Source organism: Lemur catta, chromosome 7 (genome assembly GCF_020740605.2).
Source record: "Lemur catta isolate mLemCat1 chromosome 7, mLemCat1.pri, whole genome shotgun sequence".
Classification (NCBI taxonomy): Eukaryota; Metazoa; Chordata; class Mammalia; order Primates; family Lemuridae; genus Lemur; species Lemur catta.
Genome location: NC_059134.1, coordinates 17,986,548 through 18,004,966, shown reverse-complemented (window position 1 = coordinate 18,004,966; position 18,419 = coordinate 17,986,548). Strand labels below are relative to the sequence as shown.

Genomic DNA, 18,419 nt, shown 5'->3' with positions numbered 1-18,419 from the left:
CGACCAGCACACTCACAGTCCGCACATACAGCAAAAATTCAACAGTGAACTGCATTATCCGACACAAAGGCCTGCAAGGGAGTAAATTGGTAGAACCCTTCCGGTTTGAAGATTTCGGTAAGAAAAGCAAATGATTGGATTTAATCACTTTTAATTTACTTTAAGATTGAAGTATCAAACAAAATTAAATGGAGTGGGCAAATTTCTTCAGAGTGAGATTACTGTCAATAAAGCTCTTCTTAATAGCAAATTTTTGTAATGATTGACATTTCTCCAGCTGTGTGACAGGGTTTCAACTATTCCAATGTTCAGAAGAACCTCCATTGTGTAGAAAGCCTAACAAGAGTTAGGCTTTTAACATATGCAAATAGTGTCATGCTTTTTATAACAACAGCTAACATAATTTGACTTTAAATAGTTTTATTGCAGTTGTGGGTTTTGGAGCAATCGTATGAGTCATACTGCCTCTTTGTACTTGACCCAAAATGAGATAAAGTTAACTAAAATAAATTTAAACTTGTCAGTATCATTTTATGTTATTATAAAACATGCACACAGTTACATTAAGACATGGTTACTCTTGAGATTTATTTTATTATGATTGTTTTGAAGATTTTAGATTAACTATGTTAAATATTCTACGTAGAACACTATTTATTTATTTATTTATTTTGAGACATTTTCACTCTGTTGCCCCAGCTAGAGTGCCATGGCGTCAGCCTCGCTCACAGCAACCTCAAACTCCTGGGCTCAAGCAATCCTACTGCCTCAGCCTCCCCAGTAGCTGGGACTACAGGCTTATGCCACCATGCCCGGCTAATTTTTTCTGTTTTTAGTTGCCCAGCTAATTTTTTCTATTTTTAGTAGAGACAGGGGTCTCACTCTTGCTCAGGCTGGTCTTGAACTCCTGAGCTCAAGCAATCCTCCCACCTCGGCTTCCCAGAGTGCTAGGATTACAGGCGTGAGCTATCACACCCGGCCAGTAGAACCCCGTTTAAAGCATCAAATATTAAATATGAAGATAAGTGGCTTCTATTCTCAGAATCTCTGTTCTATGATCCTCTAAGAAGTCACATGAATCACAAGTCTGTAATTAGTAGGACTCTGAGCTTCATTGTTTACAAGGTACTTCTCAGTATAAAAAGAGATTCTTGAAGTACAAGGAATCACTTACATTAGTGAAAGAGAAAACTGTTGGACGATGATGCATTTATTGAAAAAACTCTTTTGTCCAATGGAATAAATAACTGATGATGCAAGGCAAGCTTGCTTAGGAGAGCCTCGCTGTGGGAAAGCTGCCGTGTTGCCCTGTGGGGGCTGTGGCTGCGGTTGACAAGTCCCTTCTGACGACCACGTGCTTTCCACAGGTCACTTTCTCACCAAACCAAAAGCAGTTATTATGGAAGCTGCATTAGAAGACTCACAGCAGTGCAGCTGCCCTGTCTGGGGTGGAGAACAAACCACAAAGGAACCCACCTCTCTATGGTTCGTTCCTCATCCCACGCCTCCACCTCCATCAGTGGAATTGGAGCATGGGGCATGTGGGAGTGAGACTATCTGCCTAAATGCTTCCCAAAGACACTCAGATTCTTAAACAAGAGAACAACAATGTTGAAAAAAGTACATTTTTACTTTTCAGCAAATTGTTCGAGCCATCTACAAAAACCACTACGGAGGGAGAAATGGTAGTTTCTCCTCCTTTGTGGCTATAACTCTCCCTGACTCACAATCATAGCTATAAATGTTTCTTTTCTTTTCTTTTTTTTTTTTTTTTTTGAGACAGAGTCTCACTCTGTTGCCCGGGCTAGAGTGCCGTGGCGTCAGCCCAGCTCACAGCAACCTCAAATTCCTGGGCTCAAGCAATCCTCCTGCCTCAGCCTCCCGAGTAGCTGGGACTACAGGCATGTGCCACCATGCCCGGCTAATTTTTTCTCTATATAGCTTTAGTTGTCCATATAATTTCTTTCTATTTTTAGTACAGACGGGGTCTCGTTCTTGCTCAGGCTGGTCTCGAACTCCTGAGCTCAAATGATCCACCTGCCTTGGCCTCCCAGAGTGCTAGGATTACAGGCGTGAGCCACTGCACCTGGCCTCTATAAATGTTTCTAGTAATAGGTTAAGACTTGACTTTTTTTGGTGATCTAACTTGATTATCTAGCACCCACTGCCAGATTGCCGGCTAGTATCCAAAGAGGCACGCCAGTATCAGCTGTTGGTGGCTTCCATTTGTTCATTACCTTTTTCCTTTGGTGAGCTACTATGCCGACATACAGATATTACAAACATTTTGTTCATCCAACTAATTTACAAAATTTACTAGCTGAGGATGCACATTTACAAGTGAAGGCTCTGACTCCTTTCATCTCTACGCTGTCTGCACAGTACGACCCAGGCAAAATGAGGATCCTACCAGCTGCATGTCTGGGGGTGGTCCTGTGGAAAGAAGGGCTTTCCTTCAAAAAACGCACAGTTCAATGCTTGGAGAAAAAGAATAGAGCAACAGAAATAGATTAGACTATCTTCGGAAATATTTATTTCATCTTTTTAGTATTCCAAATGTGGAATATTGTTTTTCTCTTACTTATTTGGGGATGGGATTTTTAAAAAAATGAGCAATGGTTTTCGAACCTTTTGATTTCAGGACTCCTCTACACTCTTAAAAATGATTGAAAACCTTCAAGAACTCTTGCTTGTGTGAATTATGTCTGTCAACATTTACTTATTAGAAATTAAACTGAGATTTAAAAAATACATATTTATTAATTTATTTTTAAAATAATAAATCTACTACATGTTAAAAGAAATGAAATATTTTTATGAAAAAAATCCTGTATTTAGTGACACCAAAGAGATTAGTGAGTGAAATGGCATGGTTTTACATTTTGAAAACCTCTTGAATGACTGGCTTAATAGAAAACAATTAGGTTCTTATGACTTTTGCATTCAATATCTTGCAAAATATTTGTTTTTCCTGAAAAGAATTCAACATCACACAAATATAGAGCTGGAAAAGGGAAGAGTATTTTAATAACCTTTTCAGATAATTGTGGATATTCTTCTTTGATGTTACACCAAAACTCAGCAAGAGTTAGTTTCTTAAAGGTTTGTTGCTATGTAAACTCTGGAACCATATCAATGAACTTTTCATACTCTGTGAATTGAAATCCATTGAATTATCTTGCACTTAGAATGGAACTTTTACCCAGGCATGATTTTTGTAACATCAAGCCTTGGTTGTTTGGAAAATACTGAATCACTGAGTTATACTGATCTTTCAAATGTTGACATATTTCAGAATCAAAATCACATTTATTAATATAATCATTGATCTCATTAGAAGTATTTAAGTATTTGGAAGCTGACAAATTCTCAGTGGTGGATACAAGTTATTCAGAATTCTAACTTAAAATGTGGCTAGGGCAACTAAGGAACTAAATTTTTAATATTGTTTAGTTTTAATTAATTTAAATTTAAATAGCCATTGTAGCTAGTGGATATCATATTGGATAACAGAGATCTACAACATTCTGACCAACTAGGAAGATAAATCATTATGTGCTAGTTTCCACCTAATCAAGACAACATTCAATCTAAATGCAACTATTTATCAGTTTGTTAATTGAGAGAATAAACCTAAGTACAAATAAACCTATAAACCTCATAGTTTTAAAATATAATATAAATGATATAATTTTTATAAATTTTATGAATAAGCATAATATAATATAAATAAATCTAAGTACAAATAAACCTATTAACCTATATTGTTTTAAAATATATAGATAAAACTTGTTTTCTACATAAACATAATTATCCGGATTCACATATACTATATTAGAAGATTTTAGTTACTATTGATAAATTTTATTCTATGTGTCTCCAACATTTCCCATGTTATGTTCTTATAATTTATTTCCAGTGTTTCTATTTGACCTAGCTTTCTAGTATTTCCATCTTTTCATCACCAGTAGCTTTCCTCTTTCTTCAATTTTCTCTGGCATCTTTGTGATCACAGAGCTCATTTTAGCCTTATATAATAATCCATACTACTATTTCTCTAGTGTTTCCTAGTAGCTCTTCTTCCTCTTCTCAGAGCTCTTATACACAATTCAGGTATCTTTAAATATTTGACTAATAAAATGAATTTCAAAAGCGCAGAAAATTCTTTGATGAAATAAACACTGAGAAGTACCCACAAATTTCATAAAGACATTACCCACTGGCCACATCAGTATTAATATTTGTAAATTGACAGGCATAGTTGTTACATACTTCCTGCATGTGGGCCTGTTCTCTGACTGGTGAAACCTATACTAAGTTGAACCTCTGTAAACACTCCTAAGCATTTCAAAAAATATTATGTAATAACCTTGAGCATTGTGCTTAATACATAGCCAGGCATTATACTAAATATGTTATATGGATGAATTTATTAATTCTCACAAAACACTCCAAGAGGTAAATGCTGTTAGTGTCTCCATTTTGCAGATAAGAAAAAAACCTGAGCATTAGAAAGATTAGGTGTCTTGTCCAGCTCATCCAGGAGCAAACGAATAGCAACACTGGAATTCGACCCAGTCTGAGGCTGATTCCAAAGCCATCTAATGAACAAATAAGTAGATAGATATATGGATGGGTAGATAGAGGGATGGGTGGATAGACGATGGATGGATGGATACACATAGAGACAGTGAATACACTTTGCTTACTACTACTCCCGGACACAGAGGTGCGGCATGCTGTCCTTTTAAGCCAGGCAGGTTGGCAGATGGGCAATCAGCGGGATACAGATTTAAAACCCAGAGCAAAAGCTGCAGAACACACAGTTCTGGGGTTTCTGCACAACCTCTACAAGCAGGTAGCAGCCAAATACATTCTCCAATCCCTTTTATGGAACACAATGTGGGTAAAATTGCTCTCCGTAGTTGCAGAATTTTGTTTTTCCCCTTTCTTAGTTACTGATGAAGAGACAGTTTCAGATGCTCTGGAGAGAAGCTCTCTATCCTCTCAAGACTCTCAGCAGCCCACTAGTACTGGTAAGTGCCGAAACTATTAAGTCTTTATTTAAAAAAATCGTGCCTCCTTGGGAAGGTCACTTTTCTAATTATAAGTTTTAAGAATATTTGTATTTTAATTTTTAATAAGATCATACAGGCCCCCTTCAACTGGCTGCGAGTAAAGGCACGTCAGGACTACTTGCTTAGTGGGATGGGCTCCAGGAGAACATAAAGCCTTTCAAGTTCAGTGCCATTTTGCTTGAGATATGTATGTATACACACACACATACACACAGGATTTGACATTTGAATTTCCTCTTAAGTAAAGGACAAGGTTGAATTCATTTGCGGGCAGCCTCATGTCTTTGTTTACCTGTCTAAAGCAGACCAGCCACAAAACACAGATAACAACTAAGAGCAAAGAAACAGAAGCTGGAGATTTGGTGTTGTCATTGAATAGCAAATTCACCTTTGAAGGCACATCGATTACTTGGTTGTCAAGAATTTAGGTCTTTTTGATGATGAGATTGAACTATAAATGCAGAAGAAATTAGAAAGCCTGGATTATAAATCCAGTTTTGAGACAGGGAACCCAATAGATGGCTAACTCAGGGCAATAATCATATATTTAATTTAACTTTGTATTTTACCTGGCAGAGTGTCTGGCAATAGCAGGTGCTCAGAAAATGCAGTATGAATGAATGAATGAATGAATGAATGAATTTATTATGGTGCTTTAAGCAAGATAGCCTCATCCCGAAAGGCATAAATTTCTACATGTTCTCTTTCTGTTTCAGATAGTGTCTCTATAATAATTTCATTTGGTAGAATAAGTACTTTCAGGTCATTATCATGTTCATAGTTCTGAGTATCAGATCATATTTTTAAAAATTTGCATCCTGAATAATATTTAAAAGTAAATATTTGGGGTTTTTAAACACTGATAAATACAACATGTATCATACAGTTTTTTTTTTTGAGGGACAATGGAAATTGAAAATATTATGAAGTGGACCAGCCACACCACTTGCTTTAATAATCCAATTATTGTAAACGTGTTTAGAATTTAGTTGTCTTTAAATTGGCTTGCACCACTACTAAACAACTCAGTATTCTGCTCTGCCTTTTCATACATAAGATTTTAAAAATATGGTTTGTAAAATTCCTTTCAGCTTTCAATCTCTACGATTTTATTACTGTTAACAATGCCCATTTTCAGTAGAATGGGAGACTTCATTCCCCTCGGGGTCCACATAGTGGCGCTGTGCAATGGGCTAAAAAACCAGAGACTGCAGAGGGAAAAAAGGGAGTAGGAGATAAACAACAAAATCTGAAAAAGCAGTCTCTTATTTTTATAATTTGTCGTATCTAGCAAAAATGTCAGAGTACATCCTACTTTTAAGGGGAAGACAGGCAGAGGTTCAAATGACAACTGAGGCTGTATTTCAACATAAAAATCATTGCTTTGTGCATTTCAGGCTGCAGGTTTTGTATAAACAGAGCTTGGAATACCATTCCTCAGTGTTCAGTTGTTATCTTGAGGCTTCCTAAAGACCTTCTCCTTAATAGGCCTGACTCAGGAAGGAAGTATGATAACAGTGGTTTAAATTTTGGGTTCTAGAGTTAGAAAAAACCAAGTTTAAGTATTGGTTCTACCACTTATTTGCTGCAGAACTTTAGGTAATTTACTTAACCACTCTAAACCCCTGTTTTCTCAGAGGTATGGTGAGAAATAACACATACCAAATGCTCAGATCAAGGCCTGAAATAGAGTAAGTGTCCAACAAATGTTTACCTTTAAAAAAAATAAGCCAAAGTGAGCTTGGCCCTTTGCAACTGTCTTTGTAAGAAATCAGTAGTTCAAAAATGATCTCAGTAATTGTTTTTTAATAAGGATCATTTAATTTGGTTTCCAAAGATGCTTTGGGAAGAATATATATATAGTTATATATAGTCACATACATGTGGTGTATGATTTTATCATGTCTTACTTTCTTTCACCTTAGTCTCAATAATGGAAGATTCTAGTACATTAGAGATGGGCAAAGAAGAGGAAGAACAAACTACTCAAGATGCCGACTTGACCACTGGTAAGTGTCACCAACCATATTTAGAATAAACTTGACATTTTAACCTCTTAATTGATAATCCAATGACCTTTTCCAGTCCTCCTTGACATTTCTGCCCTTGACGACATGATGGGTTAGGTTTCTCACTCCCTGGTCCCTTCTTGGTCTAGTTGCCTCCTGGCTTCTTGACATACTTTGCCTAGTCCTGTTATTTCTTGCTAACCACTGCTTCTCTTTATCCATTGGCTAACTCCACTTCCTCCTCTGACTTCCTCAATGCGAGTATTTTTCTGATTTTACTTCTCCATCTTTTGTTCTTTTCCTTAATTCTTAAAAAGTTGATCCATCCCTAAGATCATTCCTATTGTCACTAGGCAAAAGATTTCTATACCTGTATTTCCGGAACATTCTTCTGAGTGTTAGTCCCAGTTTCACTTCATTTTGTACATATCTCTAGCCAAATTTTCTGCCATCTCCTCAAACTCAAACTCAACATAACTAAAGACCAAAGAGCACCTTTTCCCACAAAAATCAGCTTGTCCAAAGTATCACACAGGCCCCAAACCTCAGTGTTATCTTTCACTCCCGTGTGTGTGTGTGTGTGTGTGTGTGTGTGTGTGTGCATGTGCACACACATATATAAAATCAGTTTTCCAGGACTTTGGAGTCTTTTCTTTCAGGAATTGTACCCATTATCATTGCCACCCCCCAGTCTAGACCCTCATCATCTCCTGCATGAAGTACTGTAATTTTAGTTTCTCATCTTCTGGTTCATTTTTAGCATCCTGCCATCTAAACACCCCTTTGCACTTTGCACTCCTGCGTTCAGAACACCTTCATGGCTTCCCAAAGTCCACAACACACAGTGTGAGCCCCAGACGCCCCAAAAGGAGCAGTCTGCTCCCTCCCTTTCAGTCCTGTGTCTATAAAGTCTCTGCAAGACACATATTTTTCTCTGAAAATATCATCCTCTTTCAGTTGCCCTGCCCTGTTTATTCTAACTTCCCCCAGTGGAAAAAGAGACCTCATCAGTCCTCTCCCTAGTCCTCTGTCAAGGCCAATATCTTCACTAAAAGCTTTTCTGATCAACTTGACCCTCAGAGACCACTCTTGCCTTTCAATCCCTGAACATAATACTATAATATAAACACATATGGATCTGGAATTTGGAGTAAAGATATCTTACTTTTGTTTGTTTTTATTAATTTGTTTACATATGTAGAGAACCACCCCGAAAGCATAGGGATTTGTGTCTTCAGCAGCTCTAAGCATGATGTTCTACACATAGTCAGCACTCCTTAATTACTTGTTGATTGAGATAAGAGGACCAGGACATTTAGCAAAACTACAGATCATAGACTCAGAATTCTAGGTTTAGCAAGACTTTTAAGAACTTATCTAATTTAGTCCCAAATGCCTTCATATAGGGCCACATTAACCAAGATAAATGAATTTTCATTTTATTTAGATAGTTTCCCAAACTTTTTAACAATCTCTCTTGTTACTTAACTACACTTTGCTAAAAATTCATTCCTTACAGCTAACTTCAATCCCTTGACTATAATTTAAGTCAATTTTCTCACATGCTTTCTCTAGAAGTGAAAAATAACTAGTGCGATGTCTATGTAACTTTAAAAACTTTTTCAAATCCTCCCACGGAAGTGCTTTGTTTGCTTGTATGCCTGTTTGCTTGTTTTCGAAGAATGAACACATGACTCTCTTTGCCTTCGGGGGTAAGCTCTTCCTCATCTCTTCCTCATCTCTTCATCTGAGCTGTTAGCCCACACTACACTGTGGAAGTATTGTATGTATTCCTCAGTGACTGAAAAAAACTGAAGTATCTAAAGTCCTTTCACCCTTTTTTATAGAAGCAAATCCTCAGTATATGGAATTGACAAGGAAGAAAAGTGGCATCCTGCTGCTCACTCTGGTGTCCTTCCTCATTTTCATACTCTTCATCATAGTCCAGCTGTTCATAATGAAGCTGCGGAAAGCACATGTGACATGGAAAAAAGGTGAGTGGCCAGAGAACCCGATGGAGGCTAGAAGATGCCAACACAATTGGCTAGGAAAATTTTGTCGATTAAAACTTTTTTCGTTAAATGCTGCACGATCTATTTGGTAAGTACTGTCATTCAAATAATCAATTGTTTGTTTTCTGGTAAACGTGGGCTGTGAATCTCCAGGGACATAGTGTAAGAGTGCATACCAACTGACACTGGAGTAGCTCTGGGAATTGGTATTAAATTATAGAAGCTTCTGTTCATGAAGGGATACAAAATGGAGAGCCAATTCATCCGTTCATTCAAGAAGCATTCATTGAGCATCTTCTGTGTGCCAGGCACTGCTCCAGGCAGTGGGGACACGACATATCTGTCAACAAGACAGCCCAGGTCCCTGCTCCCAAGGAGTTCATATTCTAGGGGTGGTCAATCAGAGGTTGAACATAATAGGCTGTTTCAATCCCATTCCTACTTTACAAGAATGCGCTCAGCTTCACTCAACCACAATATATCAGTCATTGTTTTAAGCATTCTGATTAAAAAATTAGCATTGTAAACAAAACAATATTATTTAGCTAGCATAGAAGATATCCATTAAAATACATAGACTCAACCTATATCAGAGTTGGAAGGGACCTACAAAGTTATCCAGAATGACCATTTACTCAATTCATTCCATAACCATGTGTCAGGATCAAATACCCTCCTTAATTCTGAGTGATTGTGTATCCCTGTGCTGTCCAATAAATCAGCCACAAGATGGCTACCGAGGACCTGACATGTGGCCAGTCCCTAATGGGATGTGCTGTAAGGATAAAATACACATCCCATTTTGAACGCTCTACACACACATATACACATACACAAAAGAATATACCAAATAATAATCTTAGATGTATTAATTAAAACATGTTATTAAATTAATTTCACCTTTGTTTTACTTTTTGTATGTGGCTACTAGGATATTTTCAATTACACATGTGGCTTACATTATAGTGCTATCGGGCAGTGCTGATCTAGCCACATCAAGCTCACATACCTCCAGTGACAGAGAGCTCCTTATGTCCTAAGGCAAAATACTACATCATTGAATAGCTCTGACTCTTTCTTAAAAGTATCACTTGCGCTAGTTTAAAATCAGTCTCCCTGGGTATTTGGAAGGGTAATATCCTCATTATACACAGACGTAGAGACAAGGTCTGACTTTTCAGCTGTTGTAGCACAATAGTCTAAGGCCATAGCATTGTTTCAAAATCTGTCCACTGATGCTTCATCCCTGTCATCCTTTTAGGGCTACATGAATTGTTCCTTTCTGAAAGACAACACTTGGTTCTAATCTGTGGTCAGTTGACTTCCAGTACTCATAATGCCTACCACAGGGCTTACAGGAACCATAGCAAAGACTAAAACACTATGTGTTGAAATTAATAAGGACGCGAGGTATGGGAAGGGCACAATAAGTCTCCTATTGTACAGTAACAGAGGTATCATCTTATTCAAACATACATCTCTACATGTCTGTGGCACGAGAAATTAGTGACTCAATTTTCTTTTCTTGCAGAAAATGAAATTTCAGAGAACACACTAGAAAGTTACAGATCGAGGTCAAATAATGAAGAAACATCATCCCAAGAGAAAAATGGCCAAAGTAAGTCAATTGTGTGACCTGAGATTTGAAGACTGAGGGTCATTAATGTATTAGTCAGGGCTCTCCTGAGAGACGGAACCAACGGGATATATGTATATGTATATGTAAATGTATGTGTGTATGTATACACACACACACACACACACACACACACACACATATGAAAGGGCATTTATTAGGGGAATTGGCTCATACAATTATGGAGGCTAAATCCCACAACAAGAAGTCTGTCTGCAAACTGGAGACCTGAGATGCCAGTAGCCTGCCTCAGTTCAAGTCTGAAGGCCTCAGAACTAGGAAGCCGATGGTTAACCCACAGGCCAAAGCCACTGGCCTGCGAACTCAGGGGACAGGGAGAGGGGATTTGGAGGGAGCCGTTGGTGTACATCCAGGCAGCCTAGAGTTTTGTTGTCCAAGGACAGGAAAGGAAGTGCGTCTCCCAGCTCCAACAGATAGATCTGAGGCATTCGCCTTCTCTCTGTTTTTGTTCTCTCTGGGTCTGCAGCTGACTGGGTGGTGCCTGCCCACACTGTGGGTGGATCTTCCCCACCTCGTCCACTCAGACTTGTGCTAATTTCTGGAATCGCCCTCACAGACTCACCCCAAAATAATGCTTTACCAGGTTTCTAGGTATCCCTTAATCCAGTTAGGTTGATACTTAAAAGTAACCATCACAATCAATTAGTTGCTTTCAAAAAGAAGGAAAAAAAATCAAAGCTTGATGTTTAGCACTAGAAAGTCAATCTCGTAAATCATCTTGTAGAACTTAAGGAAGTTCATCTTAAACAACAAACAGTAGCAGTTAGGCTCATGTAGTGGAAGGTAGGCCCCTTTGGGAAGCCATCCCTGACTCCTCGGGGTCACAGACAGGGGCACCGAGGACCTTATGCCCCTCCTGTGCCCCAGAGTGGCCTACGTACACCGCTATCAGTGAAGCACTTCCACACCATATTGTAGTTTGTGTTGTTTTGATTTAGCTGCCACAGTACTCCTTCGGATGGTGAGTAACGGGATTCACACTGTGCCTTCAGATCCTATTACAGGGCCTGGCTCCAATGGAGTATTTGATAAGTCTGTATTGAATGAATGAATACAGGCTTAACCAATGCAAGCAGACATGTATCAGGTCTTTTGGATGAGTTCATCGCAATTCCTCAGGCAAAATACGTAAAGAAAATGAAAAGAAAAGAATCTAAATGGGAAGGAGATTGTGTGTATGTGTGTGTGTGTGTGTGTATGCACACATGCGTGTACTCTTGATGAAGATGCAGAAGGCAGAAGCTAGGGCTACAGAAGAGCTGGAATCTTATACCTTCCAACCATTTTATTTCTTCCATGCAAATTAATTCACTGCACTTGCCAGGAGTTACAAGAAATGCAGTGAGCTTTGCAGCTCGATTTTATCTGTTTGACTGAGGTCTCTGTAACAAGCTTGCCTATGACGCTTCTGCCTTTTTTTGGTTTTGAACTACTAGAGTGTGAAACGGGAAGAAAGAACAGATGTCCCAGCAGGGAGAGGAACACAAGTGAATTGATTGGAAAACTAGGGGTGGGAGGGGAAATACGTGTGAACTGCATACAGTCTGTTATGTTGCAGCTCATGTTTCTACAACATCAGTCATCTCAAACTCACCTGGCAGGTAGAGAATGATGTCACTATAATGTATATGTTGGGTCATTTCCTATGCCATTTTTCCTAGGTAAGGGGAAGAAAAACAGTGGGAGTAGAATTATCATCTCTCACAGGGAAAGAAAAGCCCTCAGCTCAACTACTGAATAAGCAGAAACCCTTGCAATTGAACTCTAATAAAATTTGAAATGAGCACCTAAACTCAGGGGCTGCCTCCCCAGAAAGGTATACCCCCAGCGGCCTGCCAGTGCTCACAGGAGGTTTTACTTTCTCCTAGGCTCAGACCTCCACTTTCATCCTCCTTGCCTTGGTACCTGGAAATCCAGCATTTTAACTGTATTGTTTTGCACATTTAAAAAATATTCTCCAGGGCCATCTCCAGTCTCTTTGTACAGAGTTGCATAGGCTTTGAGTGGTCTGCCCAAATCCTGTCTTTCCCTTAATCCCTGTTATTTTTGGTGTGCAATTTTGTTAAGGCAATATGCTGTTTTCAGCAACACATGTTATTTTATAGCAGAAATATTTGTCTATTTTATTTCAGGTTTATTAGTATATTGTTTAGGTAGCAAGACTTTTTTAAAAATTAGAATATGACAATGCTTTCAGACCATTTACAGGCATCCAGGAATTTTAGATTTTTAAAAGACATTAACATTGGACATAAAAATATGATGTTCAATCAAGGTGTTTCAAATAAGTGGATGCAATGTTGTTCAACATAAATATTCATCTTCAACACGTTTTTCTTTCAGCTTCCCACCCAAAGCGTTGCATAAACTACATCACGAAGTTGTACTCAGATGCAAAAACAAAGAGGAAGGAAAATGCACAACATTCAGAATTAAAAGAAAAGCAGACTCATATACCAGAGAGTATTGTGTAGTGCTCCCTGCAGTAGAAAATGTGATTTCAGGGCAGCCGCAGCGTCATCTCAGCGGAGCAGCCCGTGGGGAAGAGCATAATGACTGTGCCATGGAAAACGTCCTTGCTGTGCAACATGAGACGGTGTCCTCAGATGATAATCTGTCCCAGAGCCAGCACGACAACATGAGGACCGAACCACACACATAAAGCTCCTTGTTAAAAGGAAGAAAGCAAGAAATAACCTATTATTGCTGACACTACTTCAGAGCAGGAAGATTCTACTAAGCCTTGAGGATCAGGGTCATTGTGACCAGCTAACATCTTACCTCAAAGGGAACAGGAATGTTTAGATACTTGGCTCTAGTGGAACTGCTTTATTAAAAAAAAAATTTTTTAAATCTTTCCTCTGGTCACAAAATAAAGAATTTTGGGATGAAAGTACCTAAAGATCTCCGATCCTAGGAGGCTACTTTCTTTTTGTTGTTGTTGTTGTTGTTCAATATCAGCCCCTTATTTGTACATGTTTCAAATGACCCTGAGTATTCATTGAGCAATATAGCCTGGGAAATGAGAGAAAAAGATGCACATGGAGTAGGGTTAGCCCATAAGATCCCGCTCACTGACCACTGTCCTAGAGGGGCCACTAGGTGGAGGTGAGCGCCGGGTCCTGCAGCTTCTGAGTCATGTGACCTGGGGCAGCTCCTTCAGCTCCCTGAACTGAAGAGGTTAGTTTCAAGACAGACTTTAAGAAGATGTAACCAGCACTCACCAGGTCAGGGAGAAATGGTGCATAATAATGAATGACTCAGATGGGCAGGAAGGCCCCAGCATCCAGGCCCCAAGGCACAAGGAGTTAGCTTAAAGTAGGCCCAAAGATTAGAATTTCTCCGATTTTCTTGCTAAATCATGAGAGCTGACCTGATAGAGTTTTGACCTGGACATTCCATTACAAAAACACGTACAAAAGAAAATGATGAGTTTAATTTACTGATTATTGGCCTAATAGATGGTTTTTTAACACTCTTTAATAAAGAGCAGAATATATATTTGTTATTCTAGTGGTTGTATTCTACCTTGTACTTCCTGTTTTCACATGTGAAAGTAACATATGGCATGTCTTTTTTTTTAAATTTTTTTAATAGAACAATGGTTCTTTTTTTTGAGACATAGTTTTACTCTGTTGCCTCCGCTAGAGTGCAGTGGTGTCATCCTAGCTCATTGCAACCTCCAACTCCTGGGCTCTAGCAATCCTCCCGCTTCGGCCTCCTAAAGTGCTGGGATTACAGGCATGCACCACCACACCCAACTCTGGCATTTATGTGGCAAATTTCTCATTGTTTGAATCTTAATAAACCAATTCTAAAATAGCACACACACACATATTATTAGTTTGCAATTTGTTACAGGGGCCAGATCCAGCTGTGCTGATTTTTTTCTCTTGACAAAAATTTTTTGAACAATCACAAAATTACCGAAGAGTGTAAAGACAGCACAAAGCACTTTTCCCTCTGAATTGTTTGAGAGTAAGTTGACATGATGTCCTTCACCCTCCAAGCAGTGTAGTGTGGATTTCCTACAAACAAGGACACTTTCCTCTACAACCACAATGCAACTGCCAAAATCAGGAAATTAACATAGTTATATTTCTATTAATGGTCTTCAGCCTCCATTCAAGTTTTCCCAGTTATACCCATTGTCCCAAAGCATCCAGTTCAGAATCACGCTTCATTTTAGTCTCATTCAGTTTGGAACAGTTCCTTAATTTCGGCTTTACTTTCATGACCTGGATATTTTTGAAGATTACGGGTGAATTATTTTGCAGACTGCCCTCAGTTTGGCTTTGTCTGATGTTTTCTTGTGATTAGATTCAAATTATGCAACTTTCAGGGCACTATCACAGGATCAATGTTATGTTTATATCATTGCATTTTATTTATCCTGTTGTTGATCATGTTCACTTTGAACACTTGATTAAGGTAGTGTCTGCCAGACTTTGTGGAGAGATGCTTTAAGACTTCAAATATCCTGTTCCTCATCAAACTTTCAAGTTATTCATTTATTTATACCTGTATGGTGTATATATATATCCCTGTATAGTTTCCTCTGTCATTCAATGGGTTAAAATCTGTTACTACCAAATTAATCCGTTGCTAATTTGATGATAAATTGTGGAAGCTGGCTTCCGTGTCCTTTGACATGTACTCGCTAAGCTTGGAGCACTTTTTTGCTTTCTTAAACAAGATATTCCAGTCTTATCTTAAACTTTTCCTGTCCCAACCCTGGAATCAGCCATTTTTCCAAGGATCCCTAGTTCCATTTAGTGGAAAATGGTATTTATTATAGAAGCCCAGATCCAGCTGCCAAGTGCACTCATTGCTTTTATGGTACTATCATTCTCAAGTCCTGTCAGTGGACAGAGCTAGGAAATACATGACAATTTATGTGTATGTGTATGTGTATGTATATGTGTATATGTATATAATATGTGTATATATTTAAATATAGCTATTGAAAACCATGAGTTTATTTGAGATTTCTCCCTTTCTGTAACTCCCTTCTCTGAGAAACATGACTTTCATCACCCTTAATATATTTACTTCTTTTTTTAAATCAATCCTCTGTATGTAACCGATCTCCCATCTTTGCTACCATCCCATTCTCCTTGAGGATGCCCTTCTCTCTGCTCAGGCTCTGACTCCCATTCTGTGCTCCCCTCCCTGCCCCCACCCCGTGGGTGATCTCCTCACCAAGCCTGGGCTCTGACACCCCACACCAGGTGGTCCCACTGTGCGAAAGCTCTCAGCACACACTCACACACACACACTGCTCCACGTAACTCTTCTCACCCACACCAAGTGCTGGGCAGCCCTCTGAGGGGCCCTGCTTCCTCCCCAGGCCCTGGCTCTGACGCCCCTCTCTGGGCCCCCACAGCTTCCCCACCAACACCACAGTGGACACCTACTTTGCTATACCCCACCTAAAGGACTTTAGGACTGAATTGTTCAGGAGGAGAGGGGAGGTAACAGAGTTAGAAGGGGAATGAGCCAGATGTCCTGCTTTCTAAGAGAGTTTTAACATGCAAACACATCAAGATTAGGCATGTCATTTATAGTTTTATAGCAGTTCTGAGTCAGAAAATATTCACCAAGACATTAGTATTCTGAAAACATTCACATCAGATATCATGCTTGTCGGGGTTGATTAAACCTTGCTGCTGCATGGGCCTACTTTGAGTTTGTGTTTGCAAGTTAATCCTCCCAAAGGATGCGACTGCTTCCATTTCTCCAGTTGCTTTTATTCAAGAGGCCAAACAATTGTGCCAGCATTTCAGTAACATGCAAAGCTGATTGTTAGAATCATCCAAGAGGATTTCATAAAACAGAGATTCCCAGGTTTGCTCTCAAGTATTGGTCTCAGTAGACCTGAGGTGGAGTTGTGGAATCAGTATTTTCTAAAAGCTCCCTGAGTGATTCCAACAGGTTGAGGAATCCTGATGTAGCACAAACCAAAAATTTTCAAAGCACAGCTGAGTTATAAATATTATCTTTAAGGTGACCATAGTGTCCTGGTGATTGCTATAAAGTGTTCATAGTTTCTTGGAGGCATAAGGACTTATATATCATCTAGTCCTACCTGGTATGAAATTATACCCCAATACACTGGCCAAACACTTTCTGTGGTCAACGAACATCTAACTTGCACAGTGCCTAGCCCACGGTAGTTTCTCAATTTATATTTGGCAAATGGCAGATGGAAGACATAAGAAAGAAAAATGATATTTACAGAGGACCAACTATGAGGCAGACACTTTTCATGGGTATTCTCATTTAATCATCATAACAGTTTTGCAAGGTATTAGGTATTATAATGCATATTTGTCACATAAGCGATGCTCTAAATTCTATAAAACAGCTTAGGAGACTACCAAGATTATATAACCAGCTGAGGGTAGAACCCAGAGGCTGATCCAGTTCTGTCTGAATTCAATGCGGTGCCCTTTCTACTGCTAAATTAAGATCAGAGACGTCTCCAGGGAGACGTTTAAGATGACATGAGATGTTGGGTGGCTGTGTCGATACCTTTCATTTGTCCCTCCATTCTCTCCACCTTTTTCTACCTGATGTGTGCCCCGGGAGACTGACACCTTGGGCTACATCAGTGGGCTCCTTTGCCCTCTCTCCGGCATCCAGAAGGGAAAGGTATAGTTCCAGCAGGGAGCAGGGAACACCTGGTGTCCACGGTTGCCAGGGACTAACTGTGCCCCCGAGTGGAGGTCACAATTCTGGTCAAGCAGAACCATCTCTGGTTCTGGAATCTACTTATTTCCTTCACCTCGCGACCTAGGAGGTGAGAAGGAGGGGCAAGTTGAATCTTAAATTGTTTTCAATAGTCATATTGTTAATCACAACATTGGTATAGATATTTGAAAGTATAATAATATATATTGTGTAGAATAAAGTATATAAGTAATTATGTTAATATCATTGGGACCAAGATTTTCAGCATAAGAATAAAGAGATACAAATATAAAATCAAAGTTAAGTAAAAACCTGGTATTCTGAAATTTGAACTGTAAACAAAAGCATGCGCTCATAATGTATTTTTCTCTTAAAAAGAAACCAAAAAGTATTTTCTAACTTTTTCTACTGATTACTGTCCTGGAGACAGTAATCATACCAGTAGCCATAAGTGTCCTTAGTGCCCAGATTGTGGTCTCTAAGTATTATTCCCACCAAAATGACCCAAGGCTCTTTGGGGAGATGGCTATTCCAGGTTGGGGCAAGAAATGTGTAAGATGAGTTTGGAACATTTTGTACTGGAAAGCAAGGAAGCTATCAAAGACTCTTCTGAGGCTGTGTCACAGGGCCCAGAAGCTGATCTGTGTATACCCTTCAGGGACTTCCAGTGGCCCCAGAGATGGGAAAATTTGAGCACCAAAAACAGGAAAGACTCTCATCCAAGTATTAACCAGGCCCAACCCTGCTTAGCTTCCCAGGTCAGATGAAATTGGGCACATTTCAGAGTGGTATGGCTGTAGATGAGACAGCACTTCACACCCATGAGGATGGCTATAATAAAAAAGACAGAAAATAACAAGTTTTGGAAAGGATATATAGAAATGGGAACCCTTACACATTACTGGTGGGAACGTGAAATGGGTTAACCACTTTGGAAAACAACTCAGCAATTACTCAAAAAGTAAAACAT

General features: G+C 39.1%; 1 protein-coding gene across 1 annotated transcript; it reads left to right on the top strand.

The window, feature by feature from the left end:
• The first annotated feature begins 4,676 nt into the window (after window positions 1–4,676).
• On the top strand, window positions 4,677–13,429 carry CRTAM (cytotoxic and regulatory T cell molecule). The gene is made up of 5 exons (XM_045555779.1): window positions 4,677–5,036; window positions 7,004–7,087; window positions 8,935–9,081; window positions 10,631–10,717; window positions 13,100–13,429. Exons 1-5 carry the CDS (start codon window positions 4,769–4,771, stop codon window positions 13,228–13,230), a joined length of 717 nt encoding a protein of 238 aa, XP_045411735.1. The 5' UTR covers window positions 4,677–4,768; the 3' UTR covers window positions 13,231–13,429.
• Window positions 13,430–18,419: the final 4,990 nt, after the last annotated feature.

Excerpts from the sequence above, each read along its gene's own strand:
- CRTAM (XM_045555779.1), top strand. The coding sequence starts at position 4,769 with ATGGGCAATCAGCGGGATACAGATTTAAAACCCAGAGCAAAAGCTGCA. Across the intron at positions 5,037-7,003 it reads TCAGCAGCCCACTAGTACTG|TCTCAATAATGGAAGATTCT; the intron begins GTAAGTGCCGAA and ends CTTTCACCTTAG. Across the intron at positions 10,718-13,099 it reads CCAAGAGAAAAATGGCCAAA|CTTCCCACCCAAAGCGTTGC; the intron begins GTAAGTCAATTG and ends TTTTTCTTTCAG.